This window comes from Mastigoproctus giganteus, chromosome 12 (genome assembly GCF_048544385.1).
Source record: "Mastigoproctus giganteus isolate SK-2022 chromosome 12, ASM4854438v1, whole genome shotgun sequence".
NCBI classification, from domain to species: domain Eukaryota; kingdom Metazoa; phylum Arthropoda; class Arachnida; order Uropygi; family Thelyphonidae; genus Mastigoproctus; species Mastigoproctus giganteus.
Window position 1 is genome coordinate 153,174,764 of NC_143586.1, and position 25,557 is coordinate 153,200,320.

Genomic DNA, 25,557 nt, shown 5'->3' on the forward strand with positions numbered 1-25,557 from the left:
GGAGACCTATTGCTGCTAGGCTGTTATGTAAGGTCTTTGGCCCCATACCGGTGGTTGACACGATGATCAGGATGGTCGTTACTTGTTGCATATGTCACATCTCTTTGATCTCCTGTCTTAGGTTATTATTATTATTGAAAGGCACTACAACTGGCAGCCAAAAAAAGATGTTCCATTTTGCAGTCGTGACGCAAAAAAAGAATTCTAAATGAGATGTGTAGATTCTTTAGAGATGAGTAGCATGATCTAAAGGCAGAGAAATTTGTATCCACATGATGTTTCCGCGTAAACATCTTGTGGAAACAATTGGAAATCCCAGCGCGATATTTGATCCTTCTGATATTTGACACTAATGTTAACTTTCTTATCGATTTGTAAGGCATTTTATTAATTTTATTTCTAGGTTTTCTTTCTTTTTTTTTTTTTTTTTTTCAATAGTCTGTTTCACAGGTTTTCAAACTGGATGCTGCGGAACCGAGATAAATCCCTGGAAAGCTTTTCAGAATTCCGTGAATGAGAGAGGTTGACATAACGATCTTTGTCTGGTTTTGTCTTTAATGAGAGGGGAATATAACGTGAAAGAAAAAAATCTGAGATGGTCTGTAAGACACGTTAACAATGTTTCAATAACAATTATGAAATAACCAAAGTTCAGAACTGCCTACAGCAGCAGTACAGCCCGCGAGCTGGGTCCGGCTCAACACAAGGGTCTAGCCGGGCAGCGAAAGGATTTTAAAATTATTGCTAGTCAAATTATTGTGTTGTGCTGATGTTGGGCGAAACTGCATTCTATGGTAATGCAGTTTCGCACAACATCAGTCAGCTTCAAGGCTGTTCGGTCATAGCGTGCATCCCATTTTGCAAAGCTGCGAAGTGCTTCGAGATAATTTCCAAAAGAAATTTAAATAGTAAAAGTTATTTTTTATTGATATTCATAATTAAATATAAATTTTAAAAATATACATATTTTCATATTAAGCCTAAATGCTTCGATTTAGTTATTTTTGAAAAAAAAACTAAAAAAAATTAAACCAACCGTTTCCTCACCAATCTCCAATTTCGTTCTTCGACTTATAAGATTAGGGCAATGGTCAAAAGTAAAGATCTGCAAAGTGCGTTTCGCCGAAACCTGGGTTTCTCAAAGGAATTCAAGATACTGGAAACGTTTCATTAATTTTTTATCATTGAATTTTGATTTAATATTTGTACACATACTCGTGTATTACTCGTTTAAATTTATTATTAATTATTACTGTTTTTAAAGATATTCATGTTCCACAGAAGTGTTAGACTTACAAAATGTTTCCAACGCAAAAAACAGAAGTTTGAAAATTGCTATTCTAATTAGAAGCTAACGATAACGTTTTTCTTCGTTTATGTCCATCGTGCGTGTACTGTACCCATGGCGTGCGTACTACAGAGGCCTGCGTGCCAACATGAGGTTCTAGCATGGCCTGCGAGTCTAGGTAAACTGCTGGCAGAGCCGAAAACTCTTATTACTTCGCAGTCTGAAAAATATTCAATATCCAGTTCTAGTTTGGAGAGGATGACGGGAGGATAAGTCTAATTTTCTGCTTTTCAAATATGTATGAAAGAAGACTACAATTACAAATAGAACTATTCGTATATCGCGCTTTTAACTCAACATCTGAATTGTTCAAAGAAAGACAAAGAACTCCTGAAGAGAAAATATTTTAGTCGCTCACAAAGTGCAGTCAACTCTCAATCAGCCATAGGAAGAATAGTTGGTTTGTAGGCTAATTGTGCCAGTTAACAACAAACAAAAAATTTCCTCAGGCAAGAGCTGAGTGAGTTTTTTCCCTTCGCATATTACTCATATTTGTCAGGCTTCAAAGTTAAACGGGACTTTTAGCAAGCTAAAAATAAACAACATAACTGGAATCCATTGCATGTTGAAGTGCACAATAAATGCGAACGATCGTTAAAAATTAGGTTTCCGTCACTAGGTCCTACTGTGTAAAGTGCAGAAATCAACTGCTATTGACCCCGTTTCCTGAAAACATATTAATATTTATGTATACTTGATTTTCATGTGCTTTGCATTATTCATGTTCTGTCCTAACATTTAATTAACTGCATTTCTTTCTTTCCAGTTTTAAAAATTTTATTTAACACTGAACGGTAATGTTAAACTTTAACATGGATTGGCAAGTACGCATGTTTATTAGTTTGATTTATATTCAGTGCACAAACTGAAAATAAATAACTACCGGTTTACCTATTACAGGTATACAAAAAAGTACACAGTCTTGATTTTTTTGATTTTTAAGTCTCATGTAAATGGTAAGCATCAGGCTCACTCCAAAGTATAATGCAATGACATGACATGATTACTTCACAACCGCTACTGTGGGTAGAGCATTGCTTCCTTTCGTAATTATCTCTCACTTCACCCCACCCAAAATTGGTGATTTATTCTAATATGGCCTGAGTGTGTTTTGTATGCACAACGAATGTGTTCATAAGCCGATTTGCGTGCTGTGGAGATAAAACTTGGAATAACTAATGAAGATACCTTGCTCCCTCCGCCTGTGATCAGCTAATTATAGCTCCTATTTAAGAGGCTCGGTCCTCCGATTTAAGAAATCCTCCAGTCACAGACAGAAATCGAACCAGACCTCTCTAAACGAGTGGAAGGATTAAGTGTGTGTTAAGCTTGGGAAGAAAAACCATGCATTCCTTGCCTGAACCCGACTAACTTAGCCACACTGTGAAAAAAAAAAGCCCATAAAAATTCCCCGCATTTTTGATGGAATCCGAACTCAGTTCTTTTCCACTCAGATATTTATTAAACCACTAAAACGTTTGCCATGGAGCATATAAGGTTTCGCAGGGATGTCTAAGAATTCTTTTTTCGGAAAAAGAGAAAAAGAGAAAAAAACAGGGTTTAGAAGTAAGGGTCGAAACCTCTTGCTCTTTACTCCTCTCCCCTTCGCATCTCAACGCTGAGTGACATCGCATAATTTGCTTTAATTCGCAACGAACTCCAATTCGTTGCGAACTGAAGAGATGCAAGAGGCCCTGACTTAACTCAAACAGTTTATAACCTTTTCCCCTCTAAGCACTTATTTGCAGAATAACAAGACCCAACACAATTTTTAAACCTGCTCCACCGTACGTCTATTGAAATCGCACATTCCAATCAGATTTTAATAGGTAACACAGTCTTTACACACAGATACAAAGATTTTAATAGGATTCAATGAACCTTAGCCAAATCCAAAGGCCAAACGACCCAATTCAAAAAAAAAAATAAATAAATAAATAATTAATTCTGTTTTAAAAAATAAAATACTTTTTATGGTATTGGTCTTTGGATATTGAGTACATTCTGCGTTTTAATTCATCAACTGTTATCTTTCCCATTCGAAAATCCTGACTTTAAGAAGACAGAAAAATATTAAATGAGCATTCCACTGATACACTGCATTCATGAAAATCCATTTCACTTCCATTTAGATTGATATGCAGAAGAGTCTCCGAGAATATGGATTGCTTTGTTTTGCAATCTCAAAATTTTGCATTCATCAGGTTCACAAAATTTCAACTTCGTAATGGTTCAAATCGCGCTTGCCATTCGAAACCTTATATATCTAAAACCTCGAATTACTAGTATCCCTTCAAATTCAGATCCCAGTCTAATTGAGTATTTATATAAAGAATGAACTTCGACCAGACCTGTACCGCATAATCCCTCCGTCTTTTGACGTGCCAAAGTAAAAATATTTCCCACAGCACTTCCAACATCCTCCGGAATCTACTACAGCTCGTCATGGCGGTTAGGCAAAATACTCAACTAGATATGTCCTAATGAAGTGAATGGCCTTAGCATATCTCGACTACAGCATCCTTCGTCTTCTAATAGACTTTCCATCTACACGGAGAATACTTTTTGCAAATTTTTGAATTATAGTAGGTTATGTTATCTACCAAAATAAACTAACAACATCGTTAAAGAAATCATGGAAACGAAACTTCTTCGGTGTGTTGACCAGAATGATAAAGAAATTGCCGTAACCGCATTTTTGCATTGAACTAAATATTCCTGTGCATGATCCCACACTTTGTAGATATACTAAAGCACGTGCCAGCTTAGTGTATGCAAAGCACCAATGTTCCAATGACTTTTCCTATGTAAACTGTCGGGTAAACCTCCAAATAAAAGTCAAAATTCAGACACTGCACCCTCTTTCAGCCTACCAAAGAATGTACTCCGCAAACACCACCTGCAAAGTTTGCGTAGAATTCTGTTCATTCATCGCGCTCCTGCTGTACTGTAGATACGAACTCATACTGAATGTAGATAGATATTATTACCGCCCCACACCACAGAGATACATAATGTTGCATCTTTGATACAATATTTACTTGATATTTACTTGTTTGTTTGTTTCTTTATTTACCAATTTGTAATTTTCTTAACAAGAATGTGAATGTGTCAAATTAAGATGGTGCGCAATTTAAAAGGATACAACAGATTAACTGATATTAATTCGTTTTTGTTTTTTTTCCAAGGAGGCTCTATGTGTTTTTTTTTTTCGCATACAAATTAAAAATATTACAGAAAATATGACTAACTAAGGAAAGTTAACTGTAAAAATTATGTATAATAATTTCATGTAATTCCTTTACAATAATTTGAAATGTTTTGAATGGATTACCCTGTATCTATACAGGGTGTCTCAAAAATACACGGCATAACTTCAGGAATGAGTTCCTCATATGTAGACAATAAAAATATTTTATATCAACACAGTTCCGGAAATGCTTGGTTTCGGAGTTTTGAAGGTCTGTCTATGACACTTAACTGTTCACATCACCTTATAGTAATTGTTCAAAATGTCCACCATCTGCCTGAATACAGGCCTCACATCGACGTCTCATGGACTCGCGAAGACGATGCCAAATTCCTGGCATGTTTCGTATTGTCTCACAACTTGCCACAATTCGATTGCGTAGAGTTTCTACATCAGATACCGGAGTCGAATACACCAATGACTTTAAATGGCCCCGCAAGAAGAAATCTAGTGAGTTTAAATCAGCGAGCGTGGAGGCCAGGCAGTTGGGCCTCCTCTACCTATCCACCGTCCAGGAAACCTTCGATTCAGGTAATTGCGGGCTAGGTGGCCGAAATGTGCGGGAGCGCCATCGTGCATGAAGTGTGCTTGTTGACGAATGATCAGTGGCGTGTCGTCCAAGGAATCAGGCACGTTGTTTTCCAGAAAGTAGTAGTAGTAGTAGTAGTGGCACTTGATGCAAGGAAGCAAGTGTAGGAGCTTATGCAGCATCAGCCAAAAAAAAAAATCACACCATACCCTCCAAATGCCTGTCCAGTTCCTCCTTAAATTTATTTAACCTATCAACGGAAGTGATGTGATGGAAGAATTGCATGTGGGTTTTCTTCAGCCCATACATGCTAATTGTGAAAGCTTTGGATTCCGTCTCGTGAACTGTGCTTCATCTATGAATATCACTAAGGCAGGAAAGTGAGGAGTTGTACCACACTGCTGCAAGAACCACTGGCAGAACATTACTCGCGCAGGGTAATCTGCTGGTGACAAGGCCTGTACCCGTTGCAGATGGTAAGGATACAGTTGGTGTTCTCGCAACACTCTCCAAATAGTCAAACGTTGAACAGCCAGTTGCATTGCTATTCTGCGTGTACTGATTCCAGCAGTGGCATGCACAACATCCAAAATCTCCTCCTCCTCTACTTCAGGAGTCGTAGATCTTGGTCGTCCTCTGTCGGCAGCACGAGGTGTAAAGGTCCCATGTTCACAAAGAAGGCGATGGATACCGTCAAACGTTTTCCTGTCTGGACATCTTCTTTCTGGGAACCTTTCGTGGTACAAACGACGAGCCTCCAGAGCATTGCCGTCCGCCAAACCGTACATAAAGTGCATATCCGCTTGATCCTGATTTGAGTACATGGTCGGAATGGAAAACCACCAGATTCTGTCAGTACCCTGTGATTAAGGAAATCACCTGCGGGAGATACGACATTGCGGTTAATAACTAGGGAACCAAGCATTTCCGGAACTATGTTGATATAAAATATTTTATTGTCTACATATGAGGAACTCATTCCTGAATTTATGCCGTGTATTTTTGAGACACTCTATATAATAATTTGCGTGTATCCTGTCCAGAATCCTCTTTGAAATTGAATAACTCAAAGGCTAAAGATTTTGGCCTGATTACTTTTGCAATAGATTTTATTTTTCAGTAAAACTGAAGGAAAAAAAAAACAATTAGCAGTAAAGTTTTCAAAAAAAAAAAGGTTTCCGACCGGTTTTCAAAATTTCACTTATTTTTTAACAGTTTTGTTCCAGTATTTGCGAAATATTCGCCACGGGTACACTTGTAGTTACATAAATTTCGATGTCTAGTATTATAAAATTGGGCGATTCCTGAGCAATTCCGAAAATAAATCTACCCACCCCTTTGTCTCAATGTTCCTGCAAAGGAAACTAATATAATTTAAGAAAACTGGGATCAATGGATATAACCTGTTTTTTTGTTTTTTTATCGTGTTTGGCAACAATGGAACAGTCATGCTATTTTTTTATATCGTGGATTCTTAACCACTTTTATAGTCTCTTCCAATATTGTCCTGCTGCCTCACTTTAACTTATTATAGTTTTTCAAAAATTGAAAAATTGTTAAAAATTTATGAAATTGCGGAAGACTCGACAAATTGTTCTGAAAGAGCAAAATATAAAATTTCATGAAATCCATCCACTGGGAGTCGAATTATTATTATATGAGATCGGGGAGGGGGAAATAATACTAATTGCCGGATCTCTATTGGTTCAATTTTAATGAAATTTTATGTAGCGCGACAAATACTTTTAAAAGGCCAAAAAATAAAATTTCATGACAATCCATCCACTAGGAACCAAATTATTACACGTGGACGGATGAACGTGGACGAACATGATGAAGACAACAGGCGTATTATGCATATATGCTAACGTCCAAAAAAATAATAATAAATGTTGTACATCGATTGGTCCGAATTTAATGAAGTTTGGGAAGGCTCGAAAAATCGTTTGTAAAAGAGCCAAATATAAAATTTCATGAGAATCCCTCAGTTGACAGTTGAGTTATTACATGCGTACGGACAGAAAAAGAAATAATAACTGACAGATTTTTATCGATCTGATTTTAATTACATTTGGAATGGGTCGATAAATCTCTCTAAAGGAGCCAAATATAAACTTTTATGAAAATCCATCCACTAGGGAAGTAGAGTTATTACAAGTGGACAGACAGACAGACATGACGAAGATAATAGGCGCTTTACGCATGTATACGCGCCTAAAAATCGGCGCTTAATACTGATCTTCAGAGCTTAACAATGTTACCTTTCAAGCAGGTTTACTTGTCTACCATAATGGATAGACTTCGACATCTTTGATTTTAATTAATTTTTTTCTTAACTTTAATCTTTTCAGTTATAAGTTTTAAAGTGTTGATTTTTATTTATTTTAGTTTTAATGTTTTTGGTTAAATTCCTTTCGTTTACAGACCCTACCGGCAGCCGACATCAGGCATAAAGATGATGCTGGGTACGGATCCCATGTCTCCATTAGAGGTACAGTATGCATTCACGCAAACATCACATATCGATCTCATGATTTTTATTGTATGTGTTACTGTAAAAGCCCGAAATACAGTTATTCCTAGAATTTAACAATTTGTATTGGTAAAAGCCCGAAATCAGATTTTACCAAAGCATTTTGATAAATCGTAAGATTTACCAGTTTGCGTTGGTAAAAAACTCAAAATATCAACATTTTTTACTTTAATTCTGACTTTTACCACTCTGATACGGTAAATCCTTACATTGACCAGTTTTTTGGCAAAAGAAAAACCAACAATTCAAAATAAGCAAAGGTATTATTTATTTATTATTTTTTAAGAAAATTTTCTTCACAAATGCAAGTGTAGAAACAGAAATATAGATACACCATAAACAGATAAGACTGAATACCTTATTCAGTTTATTTGGAATATAGTAAATATGCCACCCAGACAATTTTGCGGGTTAACAGATATATCCTCCTTGTGCTCTTATTTAAAAATCGGAAAAGTGATGGAAGTAGGAAACTATTATTGTCTCCCTGTTCGATCATCGCTTTTCTATTTTTAAACAAAGGCATGGTGAGGGAAGGTTTATCGGATATCTACCATCTGCTATCCCCAATAGGTTATCTTGGTTACATACGAGTATATAAATATGAGATTATGTGAATATGTAACATAGTAAATATGTTTGGGAAATAAAGTGAAAAATATTGACATTTCAGATTTCTACCAACATAAAACTGGTAATCCTAGGATTTACTAGATAACGGGCTTTTTAGTAACATATAATAATTTTACGCGCATTTATTTATTGTGTTTATGGTTGTCAGTGCTGTAAAACATAACTGGGCACTGTTTATGAGAAATGATAAATAACAGTAGTTAATGAATTAACTAACTCTTTTATAGTGATATCCATTCCATTCAGTTTCTCTTCCATTTCATACCCATCATCCTTATGCTTTTTTTAAAGGTCTTTAAAGATTCGATCCTTATCATCTTAGATGCGAAACAGTTTACATTTTCCAAGTAAAGAAGATATTTCGTCTGTTTTAATGCCTACCGCCATCCCTTTCATTCTCTTGTGATATTTCTCGAGTCGTTTCGACATTTTTGGTATTACGAACAATGAACTTTGCAGTTACTCGTTTTATTATCATCCAGACTGTATTTCAACATACATTTCTTATGCAAAGAGCATGAATAAGCAAAATAAATATTTTCTGTGCCCCAGTCACGAGAAATATTGGAGAGGCTCTTAAATTAGTAATTTGTTCTCTAGTCGCAATTTTAATAGATCGATTGCAAAGAGATCAGCAAAAGCGGATCGAGAGAGTATTTTCAATAAGCAATACAAAATTTTAATTTTCTTTATTTATCCCCCTTATTTTCCCTTTTCTAGTTGATCGGCGATACGCTGGTAAGCAACTGACTAAGCTAGAAAAGATGCTTAGACCACTAGAGAAAATCGCAATCAGCGAATCAGTTCTCATTTCCGCAACAACCATACTTGACATCATCCTACCATTAACAAATAAAATGCCAGGACGTTACACTATCTGCAGAAGGCTTCATGAAGTACGATAATTAACATGCCCAGTGCGCTTTCTGTCCTCATGTAGCTCAGGGAATCTGTTGAACGACAGGAATGCTGTTTCTGCGAGCATGAAACAGATGTTAAGATAACTCTGACACAGGCGAATTTAACTTTAGGACATTTAAGAATTGAGACACAACCATTGACAATTTGGCAGAGAGAAAGAGGGGTGGCTGTTTAATGGCTTAAATGGAACTAGTGACGGATCCAGGAAAATGTGACGGGATGGAGAGGAATATACAATAAAAGAACGGAGACGGATGTACAATAAAAAATGGAGAAGGATATACAATAAAATTCTTTATAAACAAATAAACCTTGTAATGTACAGATAATATACTAGACTATTATAATAAACACAAATAATTATAATAAACATTAATATATACAGATCATATATAGCCATTGGTAACCACAAAGAAAATATTAAAAGAACTAGTGTAAGGTCCGGTAAAATAAACAATTACAAAGTTAATTAGAAAGCCAGATGTTTGTTCGGAGGCTGAAAATTTGTACAACTGCATCAGATCCTCTACTCATTGAAAAAAAAAAAAAAAAAATCAAATCAAGTTCTCATTTTAACGGCATCCAAGCTCATCGCTTCATTCGTATTGTTTATGTCTGCAGAAGGGTGTGTTAACGGGCCGAAAATCTCGAAATAACTGAGGGGGAATGCCTTACTCTCTGAGGTCGCTAACCGCAGCCTCGATTGAAAAATGACTGTAGAAATTCCCCGCTCGTCGAATGAAATCTAACTTCTCCAGAGGAGTAACAAACGATAATTATTATAATTATTAGCCATATGGTTCAAGGAAGCCTGAGGCTTTTGCTGCACCAGCCAAAAAAATTAAGTTACCCTCAGAGAGAGAAAGTCAGAAGTTGAAGGGAATCACCAAGAAAGAGAAGAATTATGATATCCAGCTCAGGACCCTAGGTATGCTAAGCCCATACTCACCTGGTGTGAGCCCCTGGTGACAAGGAATAACTGACTAGGCTGCTACAAAGAACAGTTAACTGGGGAATTTCATTTCATTTATACAGGCCATATGGATAGAACGATTTCTAGGTAGTGCATAGTAAAGAATGATGGCTGATTGATAGTTTTGGAAAAAAAAAAAAAAAAACCTCATCAACCCATATGTATAATGCCATAAACTGCGTGTGTTCTCTAGTCGGTTTACCTGCTTTGCAGATGAAACCCCGAGTTTTCAACAGACAAAAACCATGTGATCTTCGACTGAGACCGACTAACTCAAGCCCTGGAGTGAAAAAAAAAAAAACACCTTCCTCGCGTCATTGACGGGATTCGAACGCGGCTTTTTGTGCTGGTGTTGGGGAGAAGGTACTGTTCTGCCCATGAGGACTGGGCCTGTCGAAAACTTTTTTTTTTTTTTTTTTTTCATTTCAATTGGTATATTTTGGATAATTTTTTGACAATAAAAATTAGTTCCAAATCTGACCATCAAGAGACACGCTAAGTGACAGTTTAGAAAATTAACACAAACGTTAAGTTTTCGCCTATCTTTATTGACAATCGAATCTCCACTTTTTCACCATTATTTTCTAATAAGCAGTCAAGAAGGGGCATGTTCTTCACAGCTACATTTAAAATTCCGAGGAATTTTCACTACCTCCCAATGGACTGCCTCCTTCAAATTAGCCAAATGCTCAAACGCGAGGGTACAAAAGTAAACCCTCTTTGAGTGACCATGGTTCAAGCCCCGTGACTACTAAATACAGTATAATGCTGTGTTCTCTCTATCTTGCGAACTCCTCCGACCTTTACGCGGTCGTCTCGGAGTACAAACAAAATGTATTTATTTATTTAAATATGAAACAGTTGAACGGACTCTTTGTAAAAACGGTGTTTCAGGTGTCCGGCAACCGAAAGTCTGTTGGAGTTACGTCGGGCAATCTTATAGAACAGGAATGCAGAAAATGGCGATTGATTCGCTCCTTCGTGAAGGTTTCTCGTAGGACCTATATGACATTGTTGTCAGTATGAAGAGTAGCACTATCCTTCAATAAGAATTATGCTCCCATGTAAACCACGTTCAATAAGCTCTGGGATAATTTCGGTCCACAATAGGTTAAGATATGGTGTGCCGTTAAATGAGCATGTCTCAAATTGCCTTCTATTGTTAATGGTTTTAAAGAAAAAAAAGGACTAATAATAGCTTTGTGCCATAAATCTATACCATACCGTAATCTTCCATGGATGGAGTGATTCCTCAAAGTGCACACGAGGGTTTTCTCTAGCTTAAATTCGACAATTCGTGCCTTTTACAAATCCAACAAGGTCAACAACACTTCGTCTGTCAAGGAGATGTTAAATAACCATTCTGGTTCTTGCGCAACCTTGTCAATCAATCACTGAGCGAAATCACTAAGGCTTCGATAGTCTTGTGATTCCTATCGATGCAGATGTATGACTTTATAAGAAACAGGTGGACGCTTATTTTTGAAGCTAACACACCGTGTTCGAGGAAATATTAGTTACAGGAGATGTCAATTTGATCGGGCTCGTTGTTGTTGTTGCATCTCATCAATTCTTTGAATTACTTCTTGTGATGCTGACGGACGACCACTCTAGGCTTAGGTAGCCTTTTTCGATGCGCCTTACAATACTTAATACGGTTCTTCTCGAACAAGGTAGCCTTGAGACATTTTTTCTGTCTTTGATATGCCCGAAGGGCTTCAATAACACTGTCACCGTTCTTGTAATAAAAATGCCTTATCTTGCTTTATCTTTAGGCAACATTTTAAAACGGCGATCAAACGACTTGGTTACTTAAGTTAGGGTCAAAGTTTTTATCTTGGCTACAGCTTCAATATTTTATCTTAGCAACGAAAAATAAGACCGTTACGAGCAAACACTAGAATTCTGCGATCCCAGAATCCTTTTTATAACGACAGAAAATTTAATTTGTTTATTGTAGTGAATAAATTATTTGAGCCCCTGGTGGTGATCAAATTTTTAACTAATTTTTACTGTTTAAAATAGTTCAAATATACTATTACAATGAAAACAATCGATTTCAGACATGACCGATAGTTTCGAATTATTATTTTTTTAAAGTGAAAAAGGACGAAATACAAAACAAGGATGCTGAACTTCACTATTTATCGTAGGGATATTTTATCCCCATGAGAAATAGCGAAGTTTTATACAATTGTATCAATAAACAGCCTACCTACAAAAACACTAGAAGCTAATAGTTACCACTCTTTTTTAGTCAAAGTTTTCAAGTATTTCCATACCTGAAACCCTACTTCATATGTATAAAAACAGATGCTCGAATGGAAAGGATCCCAGCACTTTGGCACACCTACCTAGTCAAACCAACTGCAAACATAAAATTTCAAGAGAAAATCAAATTCCTCAGGTCCACTTCAATCGGATGTGGAAATTTATCGTAAAGAACTTCTGTTGACGCTCTTTGAGCCAGTACAGGTAATTAAACTCTTCTTGGCCAGTGCTTCGGAAACAGACTACTGCATCTCCACACAGTGATTATTCATAGAACTACAACTGATTTGCTAGAAACTCTTATTGGGATACAGCAAGCCATCAGCAATAAAATCCCAAACTGATATTATTTATCTGGATATCAACGCTGCCAATGAACACATCTACAACTACATTCCAGAATTTTATACATCCAAATGGAATATTTTTCAATTGGATGTATAAAAATATCAAGACAACGTATATATACCCAGGACGGAACAAGGAAATTCCCCTTTGCTACAGATAAACAGAAAGTAAGTCATGGGACGATATTCAGATCGCCGAATAGCATTCCGCCAGTGCAGCCACACAGGTGAAAAACTAGTGTGAACCCTGATGGTGGCCGTATTTGAATCTAGAAGTTTGGCATCTTTCTACAGTGGCTACAATCGCCTTCTTTAAACAGCTTGTGCAAGCGGCCTAGTTTCGAATCCTGCCTCACCGTTTTGACAAAGTGGCCGAGTCAGTCTCCCGCAGGGAATGCATCATTTCAATTCTCGAAACTCGGGTTTTTTCTACAGAAAAACCAGTTCCGAGAAATAAAAAGATAATTACAAAAACTCAACTGAGTTCCTGTCATTTCATTTTTATTTATTAATTTTTTTGTAATTGCGTTTTTTAATTGCAACTGAAATAAAAACGCAATTCCAGACACAATATACTGACGCCACATAGCCTTATCTGCTTTGTCGCTTAACACACATCCCAATGCAATACACCTCACGGAACACTTGGGCAAGTTATTTAACTCGGTGAGTGAGACAACTTAATTACCCTGAACAAGAGAAGTGCTTCAACAGTGGGTTGCTGGCTTGTAAACTACAAAAGTGTACAAAAAAAAAAAAAAAAAAAATATATATATATATATATATACTGTATATATACAGGGCGATTCACTACCAGTGCGACAAACTTGCAGGAGGTGTAGGGGGCACAACGACGAATCGGAATCACATAGCATTGCAGGGTCCGAAATGCCTTCGTCATGCGGTAGAGGACGTTGAACGGGAGGTCACGTGAACAGCGATCCCGCTGGAAGTCAGCATTTGCGAACCGGTTCCCGAGGCAGTAGGATGGACGAGATTCAAACGTTGAACTGGCCGACATGCACCTCGCGTATGGAGCTGCGGACTGTAACGGGCGCGCCGCTCTGCGCTTGTACCAGGAACGTTTCCCGCACAGGCGTGCTCCTCATCATACGATTTTCGCACGTGTGCACAGAAGGTTACGTGAGACTGGTTGTTTCACGAGAGGTACCATGAATCGAGAGCGAACGACGAGGACGCCAGACAATGAGGAGAATGTCCTACGTCTTGCAGAAGGCAATCCGAGTACGAGTACTCGAGCGATAAGCCAACGATTGGGTATTTCCCAATCCACTGTATGGAGGATACTGTCAACAAACCAAATGAGTTCATACCATCTGCAACGCGTCCAATCATTGGAGCCTGCGGATTATCCACTCCGGAGGACTTTTGCTACTTGGTTTCTTCAACAGAAACGGTTCGCAAATGCTGACTTCCAGCGGGATCGCTGTTCACGCGACCTCCCGTTCAACGTCCTCTACCGCATGACGAAGGCATTTCGGGCCCTGCAATGCTATGTGATTCCGATTCGTGATTTATGATTGTACATTACATCTGTCTGTATATAACATTTTTTAATTATAATACCAACTGGATAAATTGTAGAATTTAGAATAAAAGTATTAGGGGTGAAAACAACATCATCATTTTAATTTTACTATTTTTATTTTATTTTATTTTATTATAATCGATGTGTTTATTTATAGGGTACAACAAAGAAATCCAACTTAGGTTACCTAATTACTTGGCCCTTTGAACTAATGAATATAGTTTTCAGGCTAATACTTTTATTCTAAATTCTTCAATTTATCCAGTTGGTATTATAATTAAAAAAAAAAAATATATATATATATATATTTGGTTCAAGCGAATATATCGCGAGATTTTTCTTTACGTACCAGAAATGAAACCTTTACCTTATAAAGTCTGATATTTAAAATCGAGTATTCCAACCTTCAATGTCTAACCTTGAAGTTGAAACAGTTTGAATGTTCTGCTTCGACACTGTCGTTCCTAGATTACGTATACGTTACTACAGCATTATTTCCTTTTGAGAGGTCAGGCTACAAGACACCAGCCACGTCTCTCTCTCTCTCTCTCTCTCTCTCTCTCTCTCTCTCTCTCTCTCTCTCTCTCTCTCTCTCTCTCTCTCTCTCTGTGTGTGTATAGGATCAGAAAGTCTGCTGTAAGAGTGTTAACTGGGAGATTTACATGTATGTGGATCTAAATCTCCCAGGTATCATTCATCATCGAGTATCATTCCACCTAAGATCGACTTACTCAGTCCAGAATAAAAAAGCCAACAGAAGTTCCCCCTGGTCAATGACAGGAATCGATATTTCAAGTATATATACCTCTACCGAGACCAAGGGACGTGTTTCAACGCCGTTTTTTCTCGCTTTTTCTTCTTTTCTTTTATTTTTTCCCCTCTTTTGCATAAACTAAAAATACAATGCGTATGCGCGTAATGTCACTACAACATAAATCGCACACAAACAGGAGATAAGCATCTAAGGAATGTTATGGTAGAAATAGATTGCTTCGCGTGCGGCAAAGCGAAAACTTTCTCCTTCCCCGTAAATACCACATTCATTTCCTGCTTGAAGAAGAAACGTGAGATGATTTGTAATCCCAAAAAGCTGTTACAATGCTCGATAAAATACCACTGGGGGAAGGGGGGGAATTGCTGGATTGTAAAATGCGTAATCGATAGAATACCCTCTCTACATTCGCTGGTGTTTTGATCAAATTCGACGCTGTTTATTTTCTTAGTAACGTTCTTGTTTTGACTGAAATAATCCACACAGGATCTCAAATGCCAGACGATAACCAACACTTGGCCACCAGTCAAACCTAAACGATCTCAGTTCCGGTCACGCTAGCAGGTCTCTCACTCTTAGATAACGTTGGAATGCGCATAAGCACGTCTATCACTGAAGCAATTAGAGTTCGTGATACGTGATTTTTTGTTGCTTCTCCGATCGCTGAAATTTAGTTCAGGATATGACCGCCAAGAGAGTACAGTATAGGGTCCGAGTTGGTGGTGTAGCTAACATCTGAACGAAGCAGGTATGGTCGGCACACGTCCTGTCATTCACTAAAAGAGGCTGGAGTGTATTTACTATGAATGAAGAACCTTTGTTCAAAACTCCCGAACTGTCACATGACTGTGATCAAGTGGATCGGAAAGTAATCGTGTAATCAGTATACCGCATGTTCGAATCCAAGTGGTACCACAAAATACTGCACTATCCTTGTACTTATTCTATGTCGCAAAATTTCTCTAACCTTACATAGTCATCCCGAAGTATAAACAGAAAATTAATTTAGCCTAGCTTAAGTTACGATGAGAAGCGAAATCCAGAGAACAAACCAAGGCAATTGCAGAAAGTATCAATGTCATCGAATCATAAAAATTAATGAAATTTGTTGCTAGGACAGGAAAACGCAGTAAATTGAAATATTTTCGCTTGCTGTATTCAAGTAGAGATCTGGGAGTAACATTTGATACGTAACTTACGTTCAAGTCTCATATTGACCTGATTGTAAAGAAAATGAACTACTGTACTTATGTTGGGCAACAAAACAGAACCTCTTCTACGTGAAACAGACTGCAACAACCGCACGATATTTAAAAACCACAGTGTATTCGGCCATTTTGTATGGCGCCGAATTGTGGGCGTCAGCCACCCTTACCCACATTAGGAGAATATATGCGAGTGAATTCTGGCTGATGAAGTGGGCAAGCCATAAGCACCATCTCCCTCAACAGTTAAGGACTACGCAGCTTTCTGAACAGCTTAAACTGCAACGTTTACCAGACATCATTGCCTGGAAACGATTAATAACCACAATCAAAATGATGACTGGCACGATATCATCACCATGCTTCTGGCAGCTTTTTGAGTGGCACATCCAGCCATCTGCATTAAGAGGCACAAAATCCTTGAGAATGAAGACCAACAGACTGAAGATGGCCGACAGGTTTATACCGGCCAGTGCGTTAGAATCAATTCAGTGCCTAACACGTATAGGAATTGACCTACTAAGGCTCATAGAAGATCTGAAATATAGGAAACAAACCGCAGTGTGGCTCGCTGAGGCTACTGTTGCCTAGTAGTTGTGTGAATTTCTGTCAAGAACTGTGTGTACGCAATTGAATAATGTATATCTCGCACAAGTTGATCAGTGGATGTGATGTTAAGATGAACTTTTGTATTACAATTGCCAGGACTCTAGACAGAAATGTAGTGAAGAGTAATGCAGTTATATGTCATCTTTTTGTGTATATTTAACCTTTCTTGTATATTTTAGACATTCTTTTATTCACATTTTATGGTAATCCCCTGGCATTTTCTGTCGTGAAGGGAATTTGTCACTTACCGATGTACACCTATATTTTAAATTTGGTAGGACAAATAAAGATTTATTTAATCTACGTCTTTGGACTTGGTACAGTATCATTTCAAGCATCAGTAAGAGTGATGCTTTAGATAGTCACATGGTCGTTTAAATGAGCGGGAACTGAGCGATCAACATGCAGAACAGCGGAAAAAATATTACTTTTGTAATAATAAACTGTCGACAATAAAAATGCACATTTTTAAATTTACACACAGTTGTATGTAGCCCTAGCAACTCTCCTAAATGTTCATCATGGAAGCGTTAATATTATAGGTAAAAATTTAGAATATACAGAGGAAGCAGAATGGGATACAATATCGTATAAATACAATATTTTGTGTGGGGAGGGAGCAGTCGCGAACAAGACTATGGCAACTCTGCAGTGTGTTTGTGAAAATAATGCGCCAAGCAAATCCGATCAGTATAGTGGTAAATATGTTTTCGTAGTGTGGCGTACGGTTATATTAATTATGTTGAGTGATCGGCCTGAATCACTAAAATATGTGATCCTCGACACACTCACATTTTACTGAATTCATATGAACGACAGATATGAGAGTTTTGTGTGACTTCAAATATCACTTGCGAAGAAATTTTTGTCAAGCGACTGTAGCCAGGCCGTCGCCACAGGTACGACATTAGTTGCAAATTTCTTCCAAGCAAATGTCATTACTGTGGTCCAAAGAATTCGTAATCCGATAGAACGTTGTGCGGACTTGTGACACAGCACTGTCACAGAGAAAGATCGTATATTTTCGCAGACGAATAGCACCCTTCATTTATCCACTATGGTAGTGATCGCATGCATATGAATAACAGATGCTACACCCTTCCGGCTGTTACCATATACACCATGCAAGGAAAAAACTGTTTCTGGAGTTCATCCATTTTCTGTTTTGCCCGTTTGTAGGAAAAAGGATAAAATTATCAAAACCTTGCCTTAGCCACTTCCAACACCCAAATTGAAAAAGGGCTTCGTTTCTGAATTAAATATTAACAAAGGAATTCAATGTGGAATTCAAGAACGTTAGATGCTTCTTAAATTTTGATATTGGGACTAATCAGAGAAAAGTTCTAATGATTTTTTTCTTTTTATTAGGCTTAATTTTATTCTTAGGGTATGCCTTAGTCTTAGTAATTTTCCCTTTTCCTTGTCAGACATACCTTTTTATGACTCTTTATCATTTTCCTAATAATAAGCTAATTCAACAATGTTCAATGGGTAGTGTGATTTCTTAAAACTCATTAATGTTTTAAGAATTTCTAACGTTTACATTTGTGTTCATGGCAATTTCTTAGCATAAAATTGAGTTAGGTGACACACCAATCACTATTGGGATTTTATAGGGCAGATCCACTTGAATATGTTTTTCAGATTTCACTAACATCTCGAAGTGTGCGATAGTTGATTACTACTATTTTCTCTGAAATTAGCGATTACTGATTAAATACATTTATGTAATGGCAGCAAAAACAAATATAGGAAAATATATGATAATTAAGTGTTACCATGGAATCGTTTTCGTTGATGATTCTACCAGCATGCTACTATCAGTTTTACTTATGAACAGGAGGATAACAGTGAATGAAAATTGTACGCATAAAACTATAAATATTAAGGAGACGTCCATTCTGGCTTAGCTGAGTTTTATAGCAATCTCTTTTCAAGAGGGCCTAGTCTAACCCTTTTGGAGGCAGCTATATTCATAATGTATTCATCCGCTAAGGATCTTCTTGATAAAATCTACAAGATTAAAGTGTTTATATAATGGGGCTCACATCTGGTGAGTATGGGCTTGGCACACCCAGGGTCCTGAGAGCTGGATATCATCATTCGTCTCTTTCTTGGTGATTCCTCATCTACTTCTGACTCTCTCTCTCAGGGTAATTTGGAAATTTATTTTGGCTGGTGCAGCATAAGCCTCAGGCTTCGTTGCACTATGTGGCTAGTAATAATACTAATAATAAACAATTCTTCCTCCTACTGATAAAGTTTATAAATTTTCCTTCACGACGAACTGTAGACCTAATCATGGCCTTTAGCTAGAATAACAAAATATCCAATAGATCTAGATAAAAATTGATATTTCAGAAACAAAACAAAGGAATGAAATTCCACTATATTTAGGATACTTCCCATGTTAATTTATTGATTTATCTATTTGAATAACATGAGGAAAGTTTCTAAACTGGAAATCGCCGTAGCCGAGTGGGCAGGGGTGAGGATGCACTTTCCTTGAGTGACCGGTGTTCAATCCCGTAACTACTAAATGTTTCTTGTATTCTTTCTATCTTGTGAATTCCTCTAACCGTGTGGTCCTCCCAGAGTACAAACAGAAAATTTATGTTTTATTTAATAACAAAACAGAATTAATTTTCAGGTTTCACGTAACTTGTTTTTATGTGCAATTTAATGAATGTGCTAACAAGTAATAATAATATTCTTAAATAGCTGGTATTCTTTTGTAGTCAATGTACATGGAAGATCATCTACGTTTCTACGAAGCAGAAAGCTCAAAGCCAGGAATGGCTTACTGCGATCTACAACCTATCACTTTTGACGCCAATGGTCAAGTACAGACTAACATGAACCAGAATGTAGATAATTCTAATCAGCGACCTATATCATTTGAAGGTAATTTTTTACAATTTCGATAAAGAGCAGTAATTGATTGTCTGTTAATCCATGTTATTTCAACTGTTGTAAAAAGAATATTAGTTTTAAATTATTTACATTTAACAGCTGAAGGACTTACATAACAAGTCAAACAGAAACCTATTCTTAATAAAGCAGTTCATAAAAAAATATATATCTAAACTTTTAATTTTGAAATGCTAATATTTGATTGGACTCCGTTATTTCTGGAATAACCAATGTAATTTCAATGAGAAATTCTGAATGTTCAATATAAATTTTTCCGATCCTCAAAATTGCAAAGCACGAATGTCAAAATCAAAAATGAAAACAGCGTTGATTTATTTCTTCGATATGAACAGCAATGCCCATTCGGAATCCAATCTCTAAAATTCAAACAGAGTCCAGGTTAATTATTTAGAAAATTCTGAAACAGAGGGAGTGTTTCGCGCAAAATAAAATTTCTGTGACCAACTGCTGTCTTATTCACCAAGAGAGTACGCCAAGACACATCGTGCTTTTTTTTTTTGTAAAATAAAAAAGAAAATTTAATTTGGCCCTTGTAACTACTTTCGATTTCCGAAGTTGAAAAAACTCAATGAAAAGAAGATGATTTTACAATCATCATCATCAGCCATTTTCAATCCACTGCAGGATGAAGGCCTCTCCAGCAACTTTCCAGTTCCTTCTGTTTTGAGCACTGGCCATCCACTTACTACCCAAAAACTCATGAATTTCATCCATTTTACAATACTGACGTCATTAATTGCACCCAGTATATTATAAATTATATTGAATTATAAAATATTTATATTGTTTAATATTATTCAAAATTTGTTGCTCATCTAAGCAAGGCAAGTTTTATAGGGCACTCAAGAAATCTCACATTTCTTTCCCAATAATATTTCCGCCTCTATTTCTTTCTAGTAGTGGTCCTGCTTTTATTAATACTTTAACACTCATCTTCTTATGAATTTTTTTGATATATTGATTATTAAGCCCAAATTGCGCAAGTAATTTCATACGGTTTTGTTCAGTATATCTGTACAAGCTGTGTGCTCGTGGGCCGTTGTTGTTGTTGCTGTTATTTTTGTAGCGGATCTAAGGCAATATTGCTATTGGTATATTATGTGTATTCACGGGCCGAATTTGCATGTTGTGCAGACTAAAAAAGAGATTTGCATACTTCTCCAATACTGGTTTGTAGAAGTATGCAAATGGTTAATTTCTTAAATGCCTGATAGTTCTCACTGAGCTTCTCTGGTAATAATTTTTACGTAACATTTTACAGGCAGTTAGGTATGAGTACTATCCCGGTTGCCATTTAATTTATCACTGCTGCATACACTGTATGTATATAAACATGTATTTTTATCTTTTAGATATTCCCGAACTTGAAACTGAGCGATCGTGGCAATTCAAAAACCCGGGAGATTGGCATCCTTCTGACGTCATTGAGTGGTTATTTCACTGGACAGCTCAGCACCGTGTTGACTTACTGGATGTGAACACTTTGGGCTTCAACAACATCTCTGGAGTAGATTTCTGCCGTATGTCTCGCAATGAGTTCTGCTCTATAGATTCTCAGTATGGTGGCGCCATCTATGATTCGCTACAGTATTTACTCTCCCAATATCGTAAGTTGCATAAAATTATTATTATTAATTAATCAGTGATAATATGAGCTTGGGCAGTGACAAAAAACCAGTGGAAACTACTATACAACCAGGTACACTACCGCGATGATAGACGGTTGGTTTGGCCGTTAAAGAGCAGAGGTGGGGGGGGGGGGGACCCGCTCGTGAATCTCGAGAGGGGGAGCCAGAATTGTAGTCGCTACAAAAAATAAAAAATATATATATATATATATATTATATATATAAGATAATCAGTTAAACTCTTTATCATTTAGATCTACAAGTACAACTGAACAAAAACATCACCACTGTTACGAAACTTCATGTTAGCATCAGAGAACACTCTGAACAAAATGCACAAAAAAAAAAAAAAAATCCCCAAACATCCAACCTGATTTTTTGTGCAAATTAGCAAGAAACTCCAGAAAAGTGCGATATTTTAAAGCATGCTTATTAATTGCTCGTCTCTAGCTTCAACTTACACATAGTTGAATGTCAGCCGACCGGGATAGCCGGGTGGGTAAAGTATCTGCCTAGGTCGCGGGTTCGAATCCCGCCTCGGGCTTGGATCAAAGCACTGCAAAAACCTTGGGAAGTGCATTATGGCCACAGAAGCCGATGCGCCAACAACTACCAAAAAAAAAAAAAAAAAAGTTGAATGTCATGTGACCTTCAAACTGTTTGCATACGTTCTTTCCGAGTGAAATTTTTGAGCATACAAAAAGTTCACTCAGGAAAGAAATGCAAGGGAGATGGACTGGAGTAAAATGTACACCGGAGCAGCTTATATTCACATGCGAATAAGTCATAGAACAAACCTGCGAAATTAAGATCTTCATACTGAATAAATATATACACAAAACACTAAGATGTATCTATTAATTTCATTACTATATGCATATTAATTTTATTAATACATATATCTATTAATAGTTTTATTAATTTAATTCTCCCAATACAGTTAAATATATCCCCACTAGCATCCACCTGAGTGGGAATGACTTTTAAGGATCTTCTTTTCGGTCCCTTTTATTTTGATCTACACATGAATGATCTTCCAACCTATATCAGTAAATTTAATGTTGAGCTACTTATATTTTCCGATAATATAAAACTGTTCAAATGTACTTGCTTTTGATGACTGGTTGCCCTTGCCAACTTCCACCATAAGTAACTGATTTGACAAAATCACTTGTAATTCGATATTTCTAGGTGCATTTTATATTCTAACGTCACTAACATGTCTAACGAACAAGCTCTAAAGTGTTTTTAAAAACCATCACTTTTCTCCGTATTTCAACTTAATTCAGGAGCACATACGTATAAATAATATAATCGCCGTTCCTCAAAGGAATCTCGTACATAGGTATGATTACGAATTCGTAAAACCCTTCAGTCGGACAAAGTTACTCTCACTCTTTACAGCCAAATAATTCTTCCAATACTTAACTATGGGAACACAATCTGTTCTCCAAATCAGAAATATCTAATTCAAAACACTGCAAGTATTAAAATTAGATTTATAAAATATACACAGCATGTCTCATGAGAAACTGCATAGGAATAGAATTGCCTATCATAAACAAGATCCTCATATGTTTTGCAAAATTTATAACCTGCTACCTCTGAAAATTCGAAGAGATCTCAATGTAGTCTTATTTTAAAAATAATTAATTCTTCCATCAAAGCAAGTAACGTATTGCAAGAAATTAATTTAAAAATCTCCCGAATGAATGACAGAATTATTTATTGTCACACACAGTTTAAAACTGATTTCCATAAGGTAAGTCCCCTGATACGGCATTTAGATCTAATAAATTGACACGATTTAGATCAGGCCCGGGCAAACTATGGCACGCGGGCCACATGCGGCCCGCCGCACATTTTTTGTGCGGCCCGCGAGCTTTAATTGTATTTTCGAAAAAAGTTTACTTATTTTATGCCTTTTGCGACGCCTTTTTTGAAAAATAAATTTGTATATGTAATATATTATAGAATTTGTCGACTTGTAAATTGTTTTATCATCTCTGTATTGTTCAAATTGAGACAGAATTTGAAATTGTGCACGAACCAGAGCGAGCCAACGGGCGCCTTTATAACGGTATAATTTGCGATTATAAACTAACCGCGCGAAACTACGGTAACAGACAACCGGTGATGACGACAACGGCTTTGCTGCGGTGGCGGAGTAATAGGATAGGACTGCTGACCGGCCGCAGTTCCAATCTGTTTTCTCTGACGGTCATCCTGCAGTTAGTTTTTTTGCGTTATCTTCGGTTATCATCTTGGTGCCAGTAGCGATAAAAATAATATTTACGCCCTTTTAAAAATGAATAAAAAACGAAAAATTCAACAAGAGCATCGTGTCTTCAATGAAGAGTGGAACACAAAATATTTTTTTGCTAAAATAAATAACAAGCCTATTCGTCTCATCTGCCGGGAGAGTGTCTCAGTGTTGAAAGAGTACAATATTAAAAGACATTTCACTACTAAACATCCCGAATATGGTGGCAATTTAACTCCGGAAGCGAGAAAGAAAACTGCTGATGGATTGATTCAAAATTTATCTAGACAACAAAATGTGTTTACGCGGGTAACTAAGGATCAAGAAGCTACTGTAGAGGCAAGTTTTGTTATTTCTCATATAATTGTAAAAAGCAACGAGCCTTTTTCTGATGGAGACTATATTAAAGAATGTACGACTGGAGCTTGTGGAATTATATGACCTGACATTAAACACAAATTTGAGAATATAAGTTTATCTCGGCGAACCGTAGTAAGAAGAATTGAATGTATCGATACAAATTTGAATGAGCAATTATTATCAGTATTAGAATCCATAACATGGTACTCGATAGCTCTCGACGAAAGTAACGACCAAAAGAATACTACGCAGTTATTAATACGAAAAATTTTATTTTGTTTCTCAGAGCAAAACTGGAGTTACAATTAATAAGCTTTCGGCTGGGAGGCAGCCTTCTTCAGAGTGAATACATGAATGGCAGTTGGAATAGAGATGTGCACTGCCAGGATGGTGCGTGAGGCGCGTGGTTAATTGTTTGTTGATGTTTGTGGCTGTGACGTATGGTGGTGACGTGGCCAGCGTTTGTCTATGGATAGAATTACTGCCTCTGTGATGGGGTTAACTTGGCAACCACTGTTCCTGTTCAAAGAGGCATCCGAGCATTTTATATTTAACGATTCCAACCAGGTGCGCTTTAGGTAATGGTGGGACCTGTCCACAACCACGACATCGCGGTGTGGGTCGATGTCGTGGCGGGTTGTCCAGACATGCTCGGCGATAGCTGAGTGTTCTACATCTGCCAAACGGATCGCCCTTTTATGTTCTGAGAGACGTTTCTCGAGTCGACGTCCAGTCTCTCCGAAGTAGCAGCTAGTGCAGTCACGGCAAGAGATGCGATAGACCAAACCGCTCTGTAGAAGAGTGGGGACGGGTGTTTTTACGTTGGAGATAAGAGAACGCAGTTTCTTGCCTGGGAGTTGGATGCATTTTATCCCATATGATTTTAGGATTAATTAATTTTCATATGTGGATGTACCTCTAATTTTCAAATTACTGAAGAGCTTCTTTCAATGGAATCTCTTAAAGACCAAACAACGGGAGCTGATATATTTGAAAAAGTTAAAAAATGCTTAACAAGATATAATTTACAATGGAACAAAATGGTAAGCGTAACAACTGTCGGAGCACCAAGTTTGACAGGTAAATATGCTGGAGCGTTAAAGAAAATTCAGGATAAAATTTGTGGAAATTATCCTGATTATAATTTAATTACAATTCATTGTATTATACATCAACAAGTATTATGTAAAAATGTGTTAAAAGTTGAACATGTCACATCTTGTATTATTAAACTAGTAAATTTAATACGATCGAGGGGCCCGAAACACAGACAATTCGTTAATTTTCTTCAAGATATTGAATCCGAGTACACAGATATTCCTTATCATAGCCAAATTCGATGGCTTAGCTTAGGAAAAGTTCTTCGACGAGTATGGGATCTTAAAGATGACATCATTTTATTTTTAAAACTGAAAAATATTATGGACTTTCC

General features: G+C 37.0%; 1 protein-coding gene across 2 annotated transcripts in view; it reads left to right on the plus strand.

The window, feature by feature from the left end:
- The window catches only part of LOC150077520 (ETS homologous factor-like), a 280,365-nt gene that overhangs the window by 232,275 nt on the left and 22,533 nt on the right, over window positions 1-25,557 (plus strand). For both annotated transcript variants that reach the window (XM_090386799.1, XM_090386800.1), the window contains exons 2-4: window positions 7,552-7,618; window positions 19,679-19,844; window positions 21,227-21,481. In XM_090386799.1, coding sequence (XP_090242925.1) covers window positions 7,552-7,618; window positions 19,679-19,844; window positions 21,227-21,481 — 488 coding nt within the window. The remainder of the gene's footprint in view (window positions 1-7,551; window positions 7,619-19,678; window positions 19,845-21,226; window positions 21,482-25,557) is intronic.